The sequence below is a fragment of the Mustela nigripes genome, chromosome 10 (genome assembly GCF_022355385.1).
Source record: "Mustela nigripes isolate SB6536 chromosome 10, MUSNIG.SB6536, whole genome shotgun sequence".
In the NCBI taxonomy this organism is placed as follows: Eukaryota; Metazoa; Chordata; class Mammalia; order Carnivora; family Mustelidae; genus Mustela; species Mustela nigripes.
In genome coordinates, this window is record NC_081566.1 from 12,910,950 (window position 1) to 12,926,066 (window position 15,117).

Consider the following 15,117-nt stretch of genomic DNA (forward strand, 5'->3'; position numbering starts at 1 on the left):
CCAGACGCCCCTAGAACACCTTTTAAAGGTTTTACATTCAGACACTTTATGTGCCCGGCTTTCAGTTTTGTATCTGGTAAGAAACAGAGACCTGCGTCCCGCTCCCAGACAACGGGCAGATGTGGGCTTGCTCCCCGGGTTTACACAGTTCTGTCATCTGACCAGGCAGGTCCCCTCCGCGGCGCTGCTCCCTGTCCCCAAATCCAGCGGGGTGATTGCTGTACACGTGCTCTTCTAAGAGGACATTTTAAAACTAGATTGTTAAATTCCATGGAAACATCAACTCGGACTTTCAACGGACGACCTGGATTCGCAGGTTAACTTGGGGAAAACCATCTTAACGCCAGTTGCTGTTATCAACGCTCCACAGACACCTGGAGAGCGATGTCAGGCACAAAGCGTCACGCAGACACTCACTCTAAACTGATGAACTGTGCTGTTCAATTCTTATCCTCACTCCTTTTGTCCATTTGGTCGGTGAACGTGAGAAAGAAAAGTACGGACTTAGTCACCCTTTAAGGCAATGGCTATTTCTTATTTCTAACAGGTTTTGCCTAAAATACACAAACGGAAAGCTGTCCGGCACACACAGATTTCTGACTGTTGCATCCTAGTGGACAGTCCTCTATTTTTCCATCCGAAATAAACACCCCTCCTGGAGCCCTTTGATCCTGGCTTTCCAGGTCGACCGACAGGAACGCCGCCCTCACTCTGCCTGCCTCTTGCTGCATCTTCCCGAGAGATCTTGGTCCTTTCCATTCCCAGCCCTTCCGCGACATGTCAGTGGCAGCAGAGAACGCGAACTGTTCCATTACCCACTTCCCCAGTCCCTGGACTCAGCGGCCTGGCCGCGGCCGCGAGATCAAGTTCCTGGAACATGCACAGAAGGGACTCAGGGGACGCCGTACATGCCCGTCACCGTGAGCCAGGGCTGCCCACGAGGCCCGAGAGCCTGTCCTGCGATGGCAGAGTGACGGACAGAGGCCATCGCTAGCCTCCCCGCACACCCCCCACCCGCACGCCCAGTGGATTCCCAAGAAGCAGACTCCTCTCTGGCCGCAGCCACGGTGTCCATTAGGGGTGCGTGGTTTTGCCCAGCAGCTCAGGCTAGTGTCAGCCCAACACACAGGGAACGCTCTGGAGCAAAGCGAAGCAGGCAAGGGCTTGCCATCTGGACCCAGGGACACGGCAGGTGGTGAGGAGAGGAACGGGTCCTACAGCCTGGAGCCTGGCGGCCCCCCCCTGCCGTAAACATCACTGAACAGAACGGAGACTAGGAAACACGGGGACGGGGAGCCTGATGAAGCGGGTCAGGGGAGGCCCCCGGTGGGCCACATGCACACAGACCGGTCAGGACGCAAACAGCCTGAAGCCGACCCATTTCCCAGGCGTTGCGCTGCAAACAAGACGGGCGGAGGTGGAAGCAGGATGCGAGCCAACCTCCAAGGTGGGGGTCGGGGGGGGCGGGCCACACTCTCTGATGTCTACACCAGGCACAGCCACCGAGGACCTCCTCCAAGGCCCAATCTGCCGGGAGGCCAAGGCCAGGGGCTGCGGTGGGGCACAGATGCCTCCAGCCATGGAGCTCCCTGGGGACCTGCAGAGACACCACAGCTGCCCTGGGCTCAACACGGCTCCATCCCCACAGGCGCTCTCCTGTGCCTGCCTGGCCCTACCTCCCGGCCTCACGGCCCAGAGAGGCCAGAAGCTCTCCCAGCTCTCGGCTACGGACAGCAACGAGCCACAGCCAGCCCCGCTGGAGACGAACCATCACCCGGAGCCGGATGCACGCACGGCCTTCAGTGCCATCTCTGTGCCAACGACTCTCCTTGAGCGCCCTCACTTCGGGGGTGCTCAGAGCGGGTCGTTAAATTGTGTAACGAGTGCAATAGGTGCCGCCGGCGCCACCAGGTCTGGGGACGAGCACGAGGGGCTCCTCAGCGGCACTGCTCAGCTGGGGACGGCCACCCCAAGACCCCCGCGCAGCCCGGCCATCCAGCGGGGTTTCCCAGAGCAGGCGGCAGGAGTGGGGATCCGCACAGCGTTCCTGGGGTATATCCTGCTCCTCTTAACGTTCCTAAAAAGTACGTTTCCCTTCATCTAAATTAGCATCCATTCCCCACCCTACAGAGTCCATTCCACTGGTCCCTCCTGGTCCTCTTCCATGCCACTGGTTTCCCGAAAACGTCTAACGAGCCGAAACTCTCCACTCCCACCTGAAGGACAGGCCAGGGCGACAAGCACAGGTCCAGGGCGCAGGTGCCCCTCGGGGTTCACTCATGCCTGCGCTGGCCTGCGGCTGGCACTCCGGGGCCACGGGCAGGCAAGGCCAGCAGGCCGCATACGTGGCGGATTTCCCTCCTGGGAACAGAGCCCTCTCTGGTACCTGGTGCCCCGTCGGCCCTGGGGGCCCATCTCGAGCTCTGCTCCAGTTCTCTCGGCTGCCCTGGTGCCCAGCAGGGAAGCTCCACTGAGCCTCCACAGAGAATGTTCTTACCCAGAAGCAAAAGTCATGCCCTGCAGCTCCCCGTGCCCCGGGAGGGCAGGAGGCCCAGGAGGCCCCACCAATGGACGGTGCCATGATGACCGTCCCGCCCGCTGCCCTGACCCCTGCCCTCCGAGCCAGCGGGTGCGGAGCTGGGAGCCGGAGGGAAGGCTTTCCCCTCGCCTTCTGCAGGGTGGGGGCGGCGTGCTGGGTCCAGAGACCCGATCTGTATTTCACACCAGCCCAAAATGTCTTGTCCACTGGTGATACCTGCTCTGGGTTCGTGGGACTGTCATGGAAACGTTATCTCACTCTAGTTTCTGCCAGAGAGGGAGCCATCTCAGCCCAATCTTAGGAGGAAGCCCAGGACGAATGTGAACAGAACCGTCCCGGCCGGACTGTCCACCTCCGACCACCCCAGGAGCCACAGGTGAGCCCTTGTCATCCGGCCTCTCCGCAGCTCGGCCTCCCGCCGCGGGGGGTGGGGGGCACCTGCCCCTCCAGACACCCGCAGCTGCTGCCTCCACCTTAAAGCCCCTTTCCTTTCTTTGATCTGGAAAACCTTTACTCAGCCCCGTTCAGTCCTCTCTGAAACAAGGACATGGGATGCAAAAGAGAAAATTTACATATATAGGAAATTCCTTCCCTGCCTTCCAAACCCTGTGCGGTTGCCGCCAGGGCCGGGGGTCCTCGTTCCCAGACCAGCTTCTTCACGCTGGCCTGCTTACTTCAAAATACAGCTTCCAGGCCCCGTCCCCAGGAATGAATGCTTCCGTTGGCCCCACGTGGCAATTGTGTTGGGGCTCAGGTACAGGACTCATGCCACGACACCACACTGGCCTCAGCCTGCAGCCCTACATCCTCCCGCCAAGGACGGGCTCATATCACACCATCGGGAACCCCCGAGGAGTACCCGGAGAACGCTAAAGCCCCCACAGCCCCCTGCTGACTCAGGCCAGCCAGGCATGGCTGTGACTCCACCTGGGACAGCCTCATGGTTGCCAGGGGCCACGGGCCTGCACAAAGGGAGCAGGAGTGGCCTCGTGGCAGACAGAAGACAGGGGGCCGCGGGGCACCAGGCTGACCGAGCGGCCTGCCCAGGCCTGGCGCGGGGGAAGAGGCGTTACCAGGGTCTGGTTGGAGAAAGGGTCCGTGTAGTTGATCCTCTGGGTGGTGCAGTCCATGTCACCCGGCTGGCCGGGGCTCCTCAGAGGCGGAATGACCTCGTAATAGTGCTTGCAGCTGAGTAGCTGGGCCTGACCCGGGTACAGAGCAATCCCTAGAGGGCACAGACAGGAAGAAGGGACTGTCAGAAGTCATGGTCCCTACCCACACCCCTAAAACCAAGTCACACACATTTTTTCACTCCAACCAACAACCCCAGTTCAAGACTCCTCAAATGACAGCAGAGGAGGGAGAAGAAGAGGGTTTTGGAGGGTGGGGAGCCACAGCTTTCTGCTGCCCTCAGAAAGCCCTACTCTAAAGGAAGACACAATCCCCTTCCCAGAAAGTCCCTCTCCTGGCTGGGGTGCAGGCTTCCTGGCGCCTACACCAAAGCTCACCCTATTTCCCGGCCTGTTCAGCACACTCCGAGGGGGCTTCCATGCCGGACCCTGGCCATGCCAGCCCCCCACACCACCAACCACCCGCACACTGCCTGGGAGGTCCCCCGCTGTGGGACTCCCCACGGCTCACTATGCCTCTCACTTCCTGCTCTGATGTGGGGGGCTCCAGGTGTGATTCACAACTCAATGGTCCCTCCCTCCCCGCAGCCAGAGCACCTCATTCCAGGCTCTCCTGACGGCAGCCATCCGACCTCGGTGGCAGAACACCCAAGAGCGGTGTGTGGCACCAGACACAGGCCGAGCTCAGAAAGAAACACCCGCAGATCAAGGGACCAAGGCAGACCCACAGAGAAGAGGCACAAACACAAGACAGGCAAGGATGGGTGAAGACACTGCGAGCCGCACACTTTCCAGAAGCCCAGGCAAAGGCCCCTGAGACTCTGGCTTTGCCCTGTAGCCAGGCCATCCAGAGGGTGAGTCGGGCATCCTGTGGGCAGAGCAGGTGCACACGGCCGGTGCGCACAGCCAGAGCCCTCTGAGCTCCTGCCTCCCGGTTCCTGCCCACACTTTTAGAGCCCAGGGCCAGGCTCATGGCCCTGAGGCAGACATGACCCTCTATGGCAGGGATGGCTCCTCCTCAGGGACTCCCCCCAGGCCCCACTGGGACAGGGAAGACAGGGAGCCCCCTCCCCAGGCAGGGCCCCAGCCACGTCTGGATGGCTTTACCTCCCCTGCCACCCTTCACCCCCCCGCTCTTCATCACCAGCCTCGATCTGGAGCCAGGCTAGACACATCCTCTCCAGGGAAGCCCTCCGCCTCCCTATACTCACCCCTGCTCCTGTTCATCGCCCTCCCAGAAAAACTCTCTTCTCTTCTGTCAAGGCCGGGCTCAAATCCGGCTCCGTGCGAAGCCTTCCTTGCCCACCCCACTACGCAGTGACCGCACCCGGCCCCGTGCACCCCTCCGCTCTGCACAGGACACGCTCTGCTGGGTACTGACAGCAGCTCCCTGGGCGCGTCCTCTACACCCAGACCGTGCCCGGGTCCGGCTGCGTGCTATCCCCCGGCTGTCCAGCACAGTGGGGGAAGGCATCGGGGGCTCCTCTATAAGCCGGCGCCCCAGACCTGGGCCCCGCTGCCTGTCCGGGGCAGGGTCTCTACCTGGGGCGTCATAGCGATCCACCTCCTTGTAAGACACCGACATGACGGGGTGCTTGAGCTTCTCTCGGAAGTCTGTGATGGTCTGGTAGACCAGGAAGACGGCCACGGCCATGAGCAGCAGGTAGATGAGGATGAGCAGGACGGAGAAGACGTTCTTCAGGCAGGCCTTGCTGAAGCGGATGCTGCTGGAGGCGGACTCGCTGTCCAGGGCTGAACAGCAACACCAGACGCGTGACCCAGAGCCCGGCGGCAGGTGCAGCCAGAGGCGGTCGGCGACCTCCCGGCCCTTCCCCTGCTTTAGCAAGGAGGCAAGTCATCCGCACCCCCAACCCTCCAACCACGTCAGCCCCTTCCCCCAAACCATAACACGTGGGACGTGTCAACATTCACCAGGCACTTACTGTGCCAGAAAGGGACCTCTGAGCAGGAGACTGCTACTCTCTTTAACACTTCTTTCCTGTCTGGAGGACAGAGTCACAATCCAACCCGGAAGCCGGCCCCAGCCCATCTTTCTGGCCTTCTCCCTCACCGCTCTGCTCCTCCAGCGCCTCTGGCTCCCGCTGTGCTAAATGACTTTCTGCTCCTCTGGGGTGCAGAGCCCCCCCCTCGACCCCGGCCCCCCCCCAAATCTATCCATCCCTGTGCTTGGCCTGAAGCCCTTTTCCTCCATGACTGACTCCTAACTCACACTTCAGGTTCTGGTTTAGAAAGACATCTCCTCGAGGAAGCCTTCCCCGACCCATACACTGGATGGAGGACCCCTCTGTCAGTGCTGCCAAGGCACCAGATGTCTTCTCTCATCACTCTGCGACCTCACTGTCCATCGGGACGTCTTCCCACCTTCCTCATCTGTGAACTCATGAGGGCAGAGCCAGTCCTGCCCACGCTGAACCGTAAGCCCCTCACAACGTGCCTGGCAGAGAGCAGCAGATGGCATTGCTATGGTAAGCGACTCAACGGCTGACGAGATGCGTCCCGACGCCTTCCCCACAGCCGCTCCTGCCTGCTTCCAGACCGTCCCCAACCTTGATCAGCTCTACTAGGAACGAAATTATGTGTCCGCCCAACAACCTTATACACTGAAGCCCTAATCCTCAATGTGATTTCTTGGAAATAGGGCCTTTAAGGAGATAATGAAGGTTAAATGAGGGCATAATGGTGGGGCCTGGATCCAACAGGACTAGTGTCTTCATAAGAAAGATGAAGGGACACCAGGGACATAGACACACAGAGATAAAGCCCCATGAGGACACAGGGAGAAGATGGCCATGTGTGAGCCAAGGAGAGGGGCCTCATGAGAAACCGAAATTTGATCTTTGATTTCCAATCTCTAGAACTGAGGGAAAAAAAAAAAAAAAGTTGTGTAAGCCACCCAGCCTAGGGTTCTTTGGCACAGCACCCCAAGCCGACTGAGACATTCCCATAGTGTTCTCTCTGCATCATCTCTACTCCTCGGTTGAAAATGGAGCTCCCAGGGGAAAAAGCCCGAGTCTCTCCATAGCGGCTAAGCCCAAGGCCGGGGAGAAGTGTGAACCTAAGTCCAAAAAAGTATGTGCTTGGCTTCTGGCTTCCACCAATGACAGAGCAGCTTGGTTACACCTCTCCTACAGACAGCAGTTACAAAATTTGGACAAAATACTTAAAAATTATGTGAAGGCACTGGAGAATGATCAAAAGCAGGCAGAAATGAGAAAAGTCGACCCTGGAAGGAAAGAAAATGAACCTGACCACATTTATAAGTTCGCTTGTTCTGCCGGGTGGCAGTGGACAGAGTTCAGGGTGGGCAGAGCAGGCAGAAAGTTAAGGGGAACTCTGAAAGGGATGGGGAGGGTAAACCCCCAAATCTGCAATAAAATATGTTCAAATTCTTGGCTGGAGACCCCAAGGGCCCCAAGAGGAAAAGCAGCAGGTTGAAACATAAAGTGAGTGGAGATTTCAGCGGCTGCTAGTAGAGGGGAGCCAGGAGTCTGGAACTTGAGTCTCGTGACATTAACTGCCTGCTAAGACAAAAGTCCCTCGGAGGGCTGTAACAGAATCCAGAACCTCCAAAATGTATCATTATCATGTTTTCTGTTGAATCAGAAATCAATAGACATGCAAAGAAACAAGAAAATGTGACCCAAACTGAATGGAAAAAGTAGTCTATAGAAACCAAAGCCAACTTGGTGAGGGTTGCCAGAGGGGGGGGGGGGGGGGGGGGGGGGCGGCGGGGGGCTGGGCACTGGGGAGGGCGTGTGCTACGGTGAGTGCTGTGAAGTGTGTAAGACTGATGACTCACAGACCTGTACCCCTGAAATAAATAATATATGTTAATTTTAAAAAAAAAGAAAAAATCATGTAAAAAAACAAGAAAAAGAAATCAAGGCCATGATGACCCAGATGTTGCCATCAGCAGACAGGAACTTTACAGCACTTGAAGGAATTAAAGGAAAATATATAGATAAGGAATGGATGAAGAGGAAATAGAGAAACAGAAACTATAAAAAAGAACCAGGGGCACCTGGGTGGCTCAGTCACTTAAGCATCTGCCTTCAGCTCAGGTCATGATCTCAGGGTCCTGGGATCATGACCCACAGGGATTTCCTGTTCAATGTTTCTCCATCTGTTTCTCCATCTCCCTCTGTCCCTGCCCCTGCCCCATGCTCGCTCTCTCTCTTTCTCTCAAATAATTTTTTTTTAAAAAAAAGAACCAAATAGAAATTCTAAAGCTGAAAAGTAATGAAATGAAATGAAAAATTCTCTGCACTGTCTTAATAGCAAAGAAGGCAGAAAAAAGAGAGTCAGTGCAGTTGAAGTTAAATGAACAAATGTTAACCAAGTTTAAAAAAAAAAAAAAAAGACTGAAGGAGACACTGAACAGAGACTATCTAGATAACTGTGGGACAATATTCCACAGTCTAACAACATCTACTGAAGAGAGAAAATGGGTTACAAAGAGTATGTGAAAAAATAATGGCCCAAACTTCCCAAAACTGGAGGGAAAAAACATCAATTTGCAGATCCTAAAAGCTCCATCTATGTCAAGCAGAATAAATAAGAAACCGTTCCTAGGCAAGTCACAGTCAAACTACAAATGCAAAGAGAAAAAAATCTTGAAAGTAGCTAGAAAAAAAAAAAAGACAAATTACATACTGGATATTATATCTAATGACAAGTAACTTTTGATCACAAATAAGGGAGGCCAAAGACAACGGAACATCTTTAAAGGGCGGGAAGAAAAAAAATTCTGTCAACCCTGAATTAAATTCTGGCAAAACTAACTTTCAAAAAATGAAGGTAAAATAAAGATATTCTCAAACATAAAATCTGAAAGAATTCATCACCAACACATCTGCACCACGATGCACGTTAAAGAAATTCTGAGAGCCAAAGGGAACTAACACTAGATAAATTTCAAACATACAGGAAGGAATAAAGATCACTGAAATGCTAAATACGTAGGTAAGTATAAAAAGCTGCTTATGTATTTTTAAAACATAAGACTACTAGAGCAAAAATTATACAACATCATAAGCTTTATAAGTTGCAAGAGGGCAACCCCTTCAGATCCCCTCCCTCCTTGGGAGCTTTGTACTAACACTTTTGCAATCGCTCAAGAAATCACTCCATAAACTTTGTTTTGCTGCCCCCCCCACAAAAAAAAAAAAAGGGCTGCATGAAAGAAATATGGAGAAACAAAAAAATACATGAGACAAACAAAAAACAGTAAACTGGTAGAACCAAATCAAACCATATGAATAGTTACATTAAATGTAAACAGACTAGGGGAGGATCCAAGATGGCAACATAGGAAGACCTTGAACTCATGTCCTCCCATGGTCACGTCAATTCTACAACCAGATATAGAACAATTCCTCCTGAAGAACTGACGGCTGATTGAACAGCTTCTGCACAACAAAAGTCAAGAGTCGCTGGCACCCCTCCCTGACAAAGCAGACTAGAGTAGAGGGGGACAGCCCTGAAGGACCCTCAAGCAGATTCACCTATGCTGGGGCACAGAAAAAAAGCTGTGGTTTAAAAGGCTTAAATGACTAAAGATGGAGAAAACCCATCACTAACCCTAGAGCCTCTGACAAACCAGGGTGGGGGTTGGGGGGATTCCAAGAATTTTCTCTGGGGTCAGAAGTGCTGATGTTGCCTCTCCACTTTGGTAGCACAGATGGGAGCAGAGTCTAGACACTCAAGCCCATCTACTGCCTCAGTGAGCTTCAGGCCCCCAGCCCAAACCAGCTCTAGCCATATTCCCAAGGTGCCCCCCAACCCATGCCTACTCAAGTGCCACATGGCCCCAGACCTCCATCCCATTCTTACCACCAACTTCAGTGTTCCCTGCCAGGATGCTTCCTAGAGAGAACACCCAAGGACCCCTAGCTGGCACCCAGTACAGCTCCGGTCAGCCAGTCAAAGCTACACACAGGCAGGCATACACAGTCTGTGCAGGTAAGTTCCTACATGATGTCTACTCTTTCAAAACAGGGAGAGGTAGCTGTTTCACCCAATTCATGAAAACACAGAAGATCAAACAAAATGAGCAGACATATAAACATGCTCCAAACGAAAGAACAAGACGAATCTTCAGAAAAATAACTAATCAAAACAGAGATAAGCAAAATACCTAGTAACAGTCATAAAGATGATCATAAGACATAGAGAGGAGTGGATGAGCTGAGTGAGAAATTCAACAGAGACAGAAAATGTAAAAAACAACCAACCAAAAAAAACCAACCAAACAAACAAAAAAAAAAAACAACCAGAGTTGAAGAATACAGTAACTGAGATGAAAAATACAGGAGAGGACATCAACAGCATTTTAGCAGATGCAGAAGGGATCAGCAATCCAGAAGAAAGGATAATGGAAAGTACCCACTGAATAGCAAAAAGAAAAAAAATTTTTTTTTAATTTTAAAAATTGAAGACGGATTATCAACAGATGAATGGACAAAGATGTGGTGTGTACACACACACACACACACACACACACACACACACGTATACAATGGAATACTACTCAGCCATCAAAAAATGAAATCTTGACATTTGGAATGACATGGATGGAACAAGAGGGTATTATGCTAAAAGAAATCAGAGAAAGACAATTATCACATGATCTCACACTTAGGTGGAATTTAAGAAACATAACAGGATCACTGGGAAAGGGAAGGTCAAATAAAAAAAGACAAAATCAGAAAGGGAGAAAAACTATGGGACTCTTAATCATAGGAAACAAACTGAGGGTTGCTGGAGGTGAAGGGACTGAGAAGATGGAGTAACTGGGTGATGGACATTAAGGAGGGCATGTGATGTAATGAGCACTGGATATTATGTAAAACTGATGAATCACTAAACTCTACCTCTGAAATTAACAATATACTATATATTAATCAATTGATTTAAATTTAAAAAGTAAGATATAGCTGTCATATTATTAAAAATCTTAATTTTGAAAATATTAAAAATCTTTTAAAAATTTTTTTTAATTTTTTATTTTTTTAAAGACTTTATTTATTTATTTGACAGAGATCACAAGTAGGCAGAGAGGCAGGCAGAGAGAGAGGGGAGGAAGCAGGCTCCCTGCTGAGCAGAGAGCCCAATGTGGGGCTCGATCCCAGGACCCTGGGATCATGACCTGAGCCGAAGGCAGAGGCTTTAACCCCCTGAGCCACCCAGGCACCCCTGAAAATATTAAAAATCTTAAGTGAAAAAAAAATTGAGGATAGGTTACAGGACCTCTGAGAAAACTTCAAGTGTACTAACATTTGCATTATGGAGGTCCCAGAAGAAGACAGAGAAAAGGGGCAGAAAACTTATTTGAAGAAATAATAGCTGAAAAGTTATCTAACCTGGATAAAGAGATATCCAGAGAGTCCTAAATAAGATGAATTCAATGAAGTCCACAAAAGATGTAGTAATTAAAATGTCAAGGATTAAAGATAAAGAGAGGGGCACCTGGGTGTCTCAGTGGGTTAAGCCTCTGCCTTCAGCTCAGGTCATGATCTCAGGGTCCTGGGATCGAGAACACTGGGCTCTCTGCTAAGCTGGGAGCCTGCTTCCCCACCCCACCCCCCACTTGCCTCTCTGCCCACTTGAGATCTCTGTCTGTCAAATAAATAAAACCTTAAAAAAAAAAAAAGATCAAGAGAGAATCTTACTTTTTTGAAAGATTTTATTTACTTATTTGATAGAGATAGAGCAAAAGCAGGAAGGTGAGGGAGAGGGAAAAGCAAGACTCAATCCCAGGACCCCAGGATCATGACCCAAGCTAAAGGCAGACACATAACCCGCTGAGCCACTCAGGTGCCCCAAAGAGAGAATCTTAAAAGCAGCAAGAAAAAAGCAAAAAATTACTAATGAGGGAAATCCCATTAGGCTACCAGCTGATTTTTCAGCAGAAACATTGCAGTGCCATGATATATTCAAAGTGCTGAAAGAAAAAACCTGCTATCAAGAAAACTCTACTGAGCAAGGTTATAATTCAGAATTGCAGGAGAGAGAGTTTCCCAGACAAAATTTAAAGTTCGTCACCACTAACCTGGCCATTAAAAGGACTTCTTTAAGCAGAACAGAACATAATCAGAAGACTATGAAAGGAAAAAATGTCATGGGTGAAATTAAATATATAGTAAAGATAGTAGATCAACCACCTAGAAAGCTAGTATAAAGATTAAAAGACAAAAGTAGTAAAATCAATTATATCTAAAACATTAGTGAAGAAAGCCACAAACTAGAAAGATGTAAACTATGATATTATATACATAAAAACAGGGGGAGTAAAAACTTAGTGCTTTTAGAATATGTTCGAACTTAAACAATCATCAACTTAATATAGGTTGCTATATACTTAGAATATTATATATGAACCTCATAGTTACCATAAACGAAAAATCTGAAATAAAAACACAAAAAATAAAGAGAAAGGAATGCAAACATAACACCAGAGAAAGTCATCAATCACAAGAAAGCAAGAGAAGAAGGAACAGAAAAAAACTACAACAACCAGAAAACAATAAACAAGATGGCAGTAAGTACATGGCTATCAAAACTTTAAATGTAAGCAGTCTAAATTCTCCAATCAAAAGACTGAATGGATAAAGAAACAAGACCCATCTAAATGCTGCCTACAATAGACTCATCTGAGACCTAAAGACACATAGACTGAAAGTGAATGGATGGTAAAAACATTTACTGTGCAAATGAAAGAACAGAACAAAAACAAAAACCAAAAAAGCTCCCCAAACTGGAGTACCAATATTTATATCAGACAAAAATCAGAACTTTAAAACAGAGACTGTGGCAAGAGACAAAGAAGGGCATTACATAATGATAAAGTAATCCAACAAGAAGATATAAAAATTGTAAATATCTATGCTCAGCACTGGAGTACCTAAATGCATGAAGCAAATACTAACAAACAAAAAGAAATTGATGATAATAGGGATGCCTGGGTGGCTCAGTGGGTTAAGCCGCTGATTTCGGCTCAGGTCATGATCTCAGGGTACTGGGATCGAGTCCCACATTGGGCTCTCTGCTCAGCAGGGAGCCTGCTTCCTCCTCTCTCTCTCTGCCTGCCTCTCTGCCTACTTGTAATCTCTCTCTGTCAAATAAATAAATAAAATCTTAAAAAAAAAAAAAAAGAAATTGATGATAATATAGTGATAGTATGGCATCTTAACACCCCACTTACACCAATGGATAGATCATCTAGGCAGAAAATCAATAAGAAAACAGTGTCTTCAAACAACACATTAGACCAGATAGACTTAACATATATATATAGAACATCCCATCTGAAATCAACAGAATACACATTCTTTTCAAGCACACACAGAACATTACCTAGAAAGGATCACATTCAGTCATAAAATAAGTCTCAATAAATTTAAGAAGACTGGAATCAAATCAAATATCTTTTCTGACCACAAACTGTATGAAACTAGAGATTGATTACAAGGAAAAAGAAAAAACAAAAACTAGAAAAAAGCAGAAACACATGTAGGCTAAACAACATGCTACTAAATAACAAATCAGTGAATGAAGAAATCAAAGGAATATTAAAAAAAAAATGCCTGGAAACAAATGAAAATGGAAATACAACAGTTCAAAATCTTTGGGATGTAGCAAAGGCAGTTTTAAGAGAGAAATTTATAGTAATACAGGTCTACCTCAAGAAACAAGAAAAATCTCAATCTAACCTACACCTAAATAAACTAGAAAAGGAGGAACAAATGAAGCCCAAAGTTAATAAAAGGAAGGAAATAATAAAGAGCAGAGAAGATATAAATAAAATAGAAACTAAAAAAAATAAAATAAAAATAGAAAGGAATCATGAAACCAAGAGCTGGTTCTTTAAAGGATAAACAAAGTTGACAAAACTGTAGCCAGACTTATCAAGAAAAAAAGAGTGAGAACTAAAAGAATAAAATCGAAATGAAAGAGTAATTAAAACTAATATAGAAATAAAAAGGATTATAAAAGACTACTACAAAAAATTATACACCAACAAATTGGACGACCTAGAAGAAATAAATTCCTAGAAATACACAATCTTCTAAAACTGAATTAGGAAGAAATAAAAAATCTGAACAGATTTCTCTTCAGATTACCCTGACACAAAAACAAAAGACACTACCAAAAAAAAAAAAAAAAGAAACTGACAGGCCAATATTCTTGATGAACATTGATACAAAAATACTCAACAAAATATTAGCAAATCAAATTCAACAGTACATTAAATAGTTCATTGACCAAGATCAAGTGGAATTTATTCTAGAGGAATTTATGCAAGGATGTTTCAATATCTGCAAAGAAATCAATGGGATACACCACATTAACAAAATGAAAGCTAAAAACCATATGATCATCCCAGTAGACACAGCAAAAGCATTTGACAAAATTCAACAACCATTCATGATAAAAAAAAAAAAAAGTCTCAACAAAGGGTCAGAGGGAATATACCTCAACATAATAAAGACTATATATGACAAACCCACAACTAACATCATACTCAAGAATGAAAAACTAAAAGCTTTTCCTCTAAGATCAGAAACAACACAAGATGAACATTCTTGCCATTTTTATTCAACACAGAAATAGAAGTCCTAGCTGCAGCAATCAGACAAGAACTAAAAACCATACAAATTAGAAAGGAAGAAGTGAAACTGTCACTTTTTGCAGATAACATGATACTATATATGGAAACCCTAAAGACACCACTAAAAACCATTAATAAATGAATTCAGTAAATTTGTATGATACAAAGTTAACATACAGAAACCTATATTGCATTTCTATACACTATACAGAAAGTAGCAGAAAGTGAAATTAAGAAAACAATCCAATTTATGATTGCATCAAAAAGAATAAAATACCCAGCAATAAATTTAACCAAGGAAGTGAAAGTCAAGTACTCTGAAAACTCTAAGACACTGTTGAAAGAAATTGAAGGTAACACCAAAAAATGAAAAGATATCACACTCATGGATTGGAAGAATGAATATTGTTAAGATGTCCATATTGCCCAAAGCAATCTACAGATCCAATGAATCCCTCTTAAAATACCAATAGTATTTTTCATAGAGCTAGAACAGATAATACTAAAATCTGTATGGAACCAAGAAAGACTGTGAATAGCCAAAGCAATCTTGAGAAAGAACAAAACTAGAAGTATCAAAATCCCAGATTCCAAGCTATACTATAAAACTATAGTAATCAAAATAGTAAGGCACTGGCAGAAAACAGACAACATGTCAACAGAACAGAGTAGGTAGCCCAGAAATGAACCCATGTTTACATATGGTCAATTAATCTACAACAAAGGAGGGAAGAATATATAATGGGGAAAAGACAGTCTCTTCAACAAATGCTGTTGAGAAAACTGGACTTCGATGTACAAAAAATAAAACTGGACCA

At 47.2% G+C, this 15,117-nt stretch overlaps 1 protein-coding gene across 2 annotated transcripts in view; it reads right to left on the minus strand.

Moving 5' to 3' along the window:
* PACC1 (proton activated chloride channel 1) overlaps nucleotides 1–15,117 on the minus strand; it is a 38,053-nt gene that overhangs the window by 7,200 nt on the left and 15,736 nt on the right. Inside the window, exons 3-4 of one of the 2 annotated variants that reach the window (XM_059412627.1) lie at nucleotides 5,212–5,421; nucleotides 3,613–3,764 (exon numbers count right to left, since the gene is read on the minus strand). In XM_059412627.1, the coding sequence (XP_059268610.1) occupies nucleotides 3,613–3,764; nucleotides 5,212–5,421 (362 nt within the window). The remainder of the gene's footprint in view (nucleotides 1–3,612; nucleotides 3,765–5,211; nucleotides 5,422–15,117) is intronic. The other variant, XM_059412628.1, reaches the window with a different exon arrangement.